This window comes from Limulus polyphemus, unplaced genomic scaffold (genome assembly GCF_000517525.1).
Source record: "Limulus polyphemus unplaced genomic scaffold, Limulus_polyphemus-2.1.2 Scaffold2431, whole genome shotgun sequence".
NCBI lineage: Eukaryota > Metazoa > Arthropoda > Merostomata > Xiphosura > Limulidae > Limulus > Limulus polyphemus.
The window spans coordinates 50599-58121 of NW_013668041.1; the positions used below are offsets into that span (position 1 = coordinate 50599).

At 34.0% G+C, this 7523-nt stretch overlaps 1 protein-coding gene across 2 annotated transcripts in view; it reads right to left on the reverse strand.

Annotated features, from left to right (window-relative positions):
- The window catches only part of LOC106466937 (glutamate--cysteine ligase catalytic subunit-like), a 31898-nt gene that overhangs the window by 7879 nt on the left and 16496 nt on the right, over window positions 1–7523 (reverse strand). For both annotated transcript variants that reach the window (XM_013927255.2, XM_022395035.1), the window contains 6 exons: window positions 6762–6875; window positions 4021–4079; window positions 2534–2751; window positions 1701–1817; window positions 1188–1326; window positions 670–782 (listed from right to left, as the gene is read on the reverse strand). In XM_013927255.2, coding sequence (XP_013782709.1) covers window positions 670–782; window positions 1188–1326; window positions 1701–1817; window positions 2534–2751; window positions 4021–4079; window positions 6762–6875 — 760 coding nt within the window. The remainder of the gene's footprint in view (window positions 1–669; window positions 783–1187; window positions 1327–1700; window positions 1818–2533; window positions 2752–4020; window positions 4080–6761; window positions 6876–7523) is intronic.

The window sequence follows — 7523 nt, forward strand, 5'->3', positions numbered from 1 at the left end:
CCACAACGGTATCTACCAGAACAGCTACCAACCACAACGGTATCTACCAGAACAGCTACCAACCACAACGGTATCTACCAGAACAGCTACCAACCACAACGGTATCTACCAGAACAGCTACCAACCACAACGGTATCTACCAGAACAGCTACCAACCACAACGGTATCTACCAGAACAGCTACCAACCACAACGGTATCTACCAGAACAGCTACCAACCACAACGGTATCTACCAGAACAGCTACCAACCACAACGGTATCTACCAGAACAGCTACCAACCACAACGGTATCTACCAGAACAACTATCAACCACAACGGTATCTATCAGAACAACTATCAACCACAAAAGTATCTACTAGAACAACTATCAACTACAATGGTATCTACTAGAACTACCAATCATACAGTATCTATTCTGAACTTCTCAGAAGGTCTTTAAACATTTCACTTCTAATTAATTTTCTGGATAGTTATTTTTACTCTCAAATAGTAAGATTCACCTGGTCATTACTAAGTTAGTCTTCAAAAATAATATTTATCTTTAACCTGCTGGGAATACTGATAAGAAGGAATGATAAGGAATACCATCAGGTAGGTATGTTATTTTACTTTCCTCTACGTAATCTTTTAGTAGGAAAATAAAGCCCTTTTCTTAAAAAACTTCAAACCTCAAAGTGGTCTGTATCTTCTTCATTATTAAGATGTAACTTTTCAGAGAATAAAGAGATGGGATCACGAATGAACAGATGAGCAACATGCTGGGCCAGCAGGTGGTCAATTCCTACAGAAATATGAAGAGTTGTGATGTTACACTCAAACTTTCTCACCTTCACGAAGTAAAGATTAGCAATCGGGAATCAACTTACATACATTTTTTAATTAATTTCTCTCCTGAAAACCCTCAAACTTCCTATCAGAATTTTTAATTCAGTTCCAAACTAATGTTTCTTCATATCCTTGAGGAGTGGAAACTGATTTTACTTTTGTTAAACAACTTTTTGTTTCACAGAATTTAACTGTACATTACTAAAGTAATGTACAGTTAAACTTACCAACAGCTGCGAGATGCTGGTATGTTGTAGTAATGTACAGTTAAACTTACCAACAGCTGCGAGATGCTGGTATGTTACAACATACCAGCATCTTCCAGTTGTTGTTAATTTAACTGTACATTACTAAAACATACCAGCATCTCGCAGCTGTTGGTACACATCTCTGTCATATACTACATCAAGGTCATTAAACTTCTCTCCCTCTGGTGACAAGTAACTATCTATGGTGTCATATCGAGATTTGTTAATTCGAAACCTGTCATCTACCAGTGGCTTGAGAAAGTAAAAAAAACACAAAATAAACAACACTGACTTAATTTTTTTTTTACAAGGTTATGAACAAGTACTTCATACTATTAGAACATGTAAAAGGTCAGAGTAATCAGCTGAGCTTGAAACTGCTCAAACATCGTATATCATAAGAAAAAAATAATAATAATCTTTCAATAACTAAGTTCAACTTGCTTTTAAACAGCAGCATTTCAAACCACAGACAGAAATGATAAAACATATGTACATATACATATTGATTCCAGTTCAGCTGATATGGTACTTTTCTCACCTTTTACTAAACTTGTTAGCATTTCAATAAGAAGAAACCAAATGTAAAAAACAGTGAGAAAGAGAGAAACATATCAAAAGCTGACCTCAAAACCAAGTTCTTGGTTTGTTCGATCGTCAACTGAAGCTGATACAATGTCCCACCTGCAATCCCGTTCTGACAGATAACCACGCTGAACTGGGGATGCTGCACTAAGAGCCATCTGGAGGAATACAATAAAAAAACTAATTATACTGGTTCACACTTCATTTATCATAAATTACAAATTTTCAATGAAAATTAAAGGCAATTTTTGATAACCATTTATAATATTGTAATCTGCAGAGTTTATTTCTTCTAAAATGATTAAGATACAACAGCTGTGTGTAAACAGTAGGATCCAGTGGGTTCACACTTTAAGAACAAAGTGATCTGGCTTTATAACACAAGTATTTTATCTTGTTTACAATTTCCAGTATAGTTTGTTTGTTTCTACCTTTGAGAAATATACCATGTAAAATCAGTCTATAAAAAAAAAACCTTCAAGATGTCACATAATACATTATACCAAGTGATTTTATAGTAAAATGTGAATTAAGCTTACCTAGTATAATATGCAATAATCACCTAAAATAACACACCATTAATTTAAAACATTAAATAAAAACATTAATAAAAAACAATTTCAGGATGTCACATAATACATTATACCAAGTGATTTTATAGTAAAATGTGAACTAATCTTACCTAGTATAATATGCAATAATCACCTAAAATAACACACCATTAATATAATCACACATCATTAAAAAATATATATCATAATAGACTAACAAGCAGCTTACCTACCACAACACTACCTGCAACAACAGGCAAGGAACCTTCTTAATGTAATCTATTATAAATCAATATGTACTAACAAAGAAGAAGCCAACTCACCATAATGGGGCAGATTGGTGCCAATTGGTCATAGAGAACACGAGATTCACGTATGTTACAAGCCTGAAAGGTGACCTGGAGACAGCAGCAGCCCATGCCAAACCCCATAGCATCCATGTAGATGTGATCAGGAAGAGCAGCCTTTGCTCCTTGTCCATCATCTCCCAGTGAGGTTAGGTCCTCCACAAATGGGGATCGTGTGTTAGCATCCTTATATACTGGAAGATAAAAAGCCCCAGATATCTATAATGCTGAAGAAAACACCACAATTGATTATGTAAAGAAACATGTAAAATTACAGTTATGTCTGTTAGTACTTGTTCTTCTTATTCTATAGACATAAATGTTATCTTGGCAACTTTCATTATCACTGCCATCAAAATATAAACATTTCAATACAAATAACGAAAAATATGTACATTTTAACTGATTTTTGTTCGGTATTTTTGCTATTTTATTATACGAATCCATTTTGTTTAATCTTTTCTAAAATTATATTATGGTTTTTACAACTTTCTGTTATTAATGTGTATTGATAAAATTGTTTGACTTGAGAAAGTTTTTATTTTCAGCTATATTTCACATTTCTATTCTCCTAGCCTAGTTTGAAATTCAATTCATTCATATAGCACTACATTAAAGCCAAATAATCAGTTTTACTTAAACAACAAGTAGTTTGTGTAAAAAACAGGTTATACACATTGGGTATATTGATAAGAAGTAGTTTGTGTAAAAAACAGGTTATACACACTAGGTATATTGATAAGAAGTAGTTTGTGTAAAAAACAGGTTATACACACTACGTATATTGACAAGAAGTAGTTTCTGTAAAAAACAGGTTATACACACTAGGTATATTGATAAGAAGTAGTTTCTGTAAAAAACAGGTTATACACACTGGGTATATTGATAAACAACAAGTAGTAGTAGTTTCTGTAAAAAACAGGTTATACATACTGGGTATATTGACAAGAAGTAGTTTCTGTAAAAAACAGGTTATACACACTGCGTATATTGATAAGTAGTAGTTTGTGTAAAAAACAGGTTATACACACTGGGTATATTGATAAGTAGTAGTTTCTGTAAAAAACAGGTTATACACACTGGGTATATTGACAAGAAGTAGTTTCTATAAAAAACAGGTTATACAGACTAGGTATATTGATAAACAACAATTAGAAGTAGTTTCTGTAAAAATCAGGTTATACATACTGGGTATATTGATAAACAACAATAAGTAGTAGTTTGTGTAAAAAACAGGTTATACACACTGGGTATATTGATAAGTAGTAGTTTCTGTAAAAAACAGGTTATACACACTAGGTATATTGACAAGAAGTAGTTTCTGTAAAAAACAGGTTATACACACTAGGTATATTGATAAACAACAATTAGAAGTAGTTTCTGTAAAAATCAGGTTATACATACTGGGTATATTGATAAACAACAATAATTAGTAGTTTCTGTAAAAAACAGGTTATACATACTGGGTATATTGATTATCACTTTCTTTCCTCGCCGCTCCCTGATGTTACGAGCAAGAGTTCTTGAAAAAGAAAATTGACAGTTAAATAAAACGAGTTTACATATCAAACTGTCGTATTCTGTGTCACCTTTATATATTATTATTATCATTATATATTATAATGTTTTTATAATTCTACCTTATAAAAATAAATTTGTAGCAAAAAAAAAACTTAGAATTATAGTTAAAATCTATAATAATAAAAGGGCATGTCTGTGGGTCTGTGTGTGACTGCCATAGCTCCTAGGGGAAAGAACCTAGAAACATGAAATTTTGCACACATACTAAGTTGATCCTGAAGGTATGCACCTGGGTATTATTACTTATCCACTTGTGTGCACATCTTTTTTTATGAGGCAAGTTAGCAAAAACTGCACAGAAAAGAAGTGGTTCCTTATATTACAAACAGAAATCATAGACAGACAGACATGCATGTCTGTGTATGTGGGTGCATGCTTGCACACATGCGTGCCTGTGTATGTGTGATCATCGTAGCTCCAAGAGCAAAGAACATAAAAACCTCAAATTTTGCACCCATACTAAGTGGACCCTGATGGTGTGCATATGGATAAGTAATAATACCCATGTAATATAAGGAACCACTTCTTTTCTGTGTGGTTCCTTATATTACAAATAGAAATCATAGACAGACAGACACATGTGTGTGTGTGTGTGTGTGTGTGTGTGTGTGTGTGTGTGTGTGTGTGCGCACGTATGTCTGTGTGACCCCCATAGCTCCAAGAGGAAAGAACCTAGAAACCAGAAATTTTGCATCTATACTAAGTGCATCCTGAAGATTTCCACCTGGGTATTATTACTTATCTTATCCACTTGCATGCGAGCATCTTTTTAATGAGGGAAGCTAGCAAAAAGCCACATAAAAGAGAAGTGATTCCTTATATAACAACTTCTAATATATAGAAAAGCCAGTGCATTTTGTTAAGAATGCATTCCTACAATGCCTTTTATGCCATGTTGCTTAGCAACAAAAGTATAGAGGTTATACTTCTATTCTAAAATGGATTCAGAATACACACACTATCAACCTAATAGCCCAAGTGAAGCCGGGTACTTTCACTAGTATATAATAAAATATTCAAAGATGATTTGAAAAATATTAAAAAAAGTTTACACATTCCTTTTATATACTTTATTCAGTTTAGATAAAAGTTGTACATTTAGAAAGCTAGTGGTTAACGTGGCTAAGTGTTTAGAAAGCTAGTGGTTAACGTGGCTAAGTGTTTAGAAAGCTAGTGGTTAACGTGGCTAAGTGTTTAGAAAGCTAGTGGTTAACGTGGCTAAGTGTTTAGAAAGCTAGTGGTTGAGGTGGCTAAGTGTTTAGAAAGCTAGTGTTTAACGTGGCTAAGTGTTTAGAAAGCTAGTGTTTAACGTGGCTAAGTGTTTAGAAAGCTAGTGGTTACCGTGGCTAAGTGTTTAGAAAGCTAGTGTTTAACGTGGCTAAGTGTTTAGAAAGCTAGTGGTTACCGTGGCTAAGTGTTTAGAAAGCTAGTGGTTAATGTGGCTAAGTGTTTAGAAAGGTAATTCTTTCAACATCCATGTTTTGAAGTAACATTTACCCTGTGGAACTGGAACTTGAAATGACCAAAACTTATTTTCTTAACTCGATTATCTCATTTACTAATGGCAATCTGAACTTATATGATCTTAATTACATTAAGTGTAATCCCCGATACCTAAATCAAAGGAGTAATAATTTTGCAACTGTAAAGATTTATGCTTGTTTGTAATAAATCTGAATATTGTTTATTCTATGTCAAACTGTTAACTTAAAAACTCAAGTTTAACAGCTATAACATTCCCACTATAATTAAAATTTACTGATTATTTTTCAATAAATATAACATTAAACTCAATAAAATGTGATTTTCACCTGTTTTTACATGTTATCACATGACTATCTTCCAGCCTGGTGTTATTTTTACAGTTACTTCTTAAGAACAGGTACAATCTTATTCTCTGCTTATCTTCGTATATTATTTATTCTAATGCAAGGTTGCTTCAGTCTGTCCATACCGTCTAAAACTTTTCTTAAATATATAATGTTTTAATCTGTTTTTTCCCTATGATACGTTACATGGTGCTTTTTGACACCTTTCTTTTCACTTTATGTTCTAGGGAGGAGGATGGGTTGTTTCTGATTACATACGGTTAGGGAACATAATCCCTTTTATTTATTTATTTTACTTTTCATGTATTATACATTATTTCTCTGCTATTGGTATTCTGAATTATTTTGGTTTACCTGTGGTTGGGTTGTTTATCATTTATTACTGAATAATGTCCTCCCCATAATCAGATGCAGACAGTGAATGTGTAGTTTGGTTCAGGACATCAATGGTTCAAACATCTGAACCAGGCCCTTTAATAGTTTCAAATGTTCTTATCTGTTTTTGCACAACAGATTCTTACCTGCATCAGTGTATAATTGAAGATACAGACTATCCTCAATGCTGGTACGCCATTATATATCACTCATAACCACAACAAAATAGGTTTTTTTTACCACCACCACCATTACATTTTGTCTTTGCAAATTATTGGATTATATTTTAAGATATTTTCTCTTCATCATTTTGTGATTGCTGTCAAGTTTTACTGACACACAATGTTTAATTTTTATTTTGTAATTTTATGTTTATTATTATTACTGTGTGTGTGTTTGTGTTTTCTGAATATACCTACTTAAACCTTGGATGGTTCCCATACACAGCTTCATCAGGAAAAAATAAGGAGCATAAGGCACCTTTGTGAGGGTTGGGCTTCGTAGGTGGATCGGTGAAGTCTTCACAGCCTAGCCTTGAAATATAATTACAAAAACTATCTAAATACATGAAGTGTGTTAAGCAACAAATAAAATATAATACCTTTATGGCAAGATTACATGAAACTTTACCAAAAAATACCTATTATCTAATCATGTATTTAACATCGGTACTTATACCATTAGCATTTACATCATTGCATTGGTAAGTTTTACTGAAACTTGCAACTAAGTTTGGTTTTCAGATAAAAATTCCAGAAAAACGTACTAAAGAGCATGTGATTAGTAGCACCCACCAACAGGGTACTCAATCTAGACAATCTAGCACCCACCGACACGGTACTCAACCTAGACAATCTAGTGCCCACCGACACGGTACTCAACCTAGACAATCTAGCACCCACCAATATGGTACTCAATCTAGTGCCCACCGACACGGTACTCAACCTAGTGCCCACCGACACGGTACTCAACCTAGTGCCCACCGACACGGTACTCAACCTAGACAATCTAGTGCCCACCGACACGGTACTCAACCTAGACAATCTAGTGCCCACCGACACGGTACTCAACCTAGACAATCTAGTGCCCACCGACACGGTACTCAACCTAGACAATCTAGTGCCCACCGACACGGTACTCAACCTAGACAATCTAGTGCCCACCGACACGGTACTCAACCT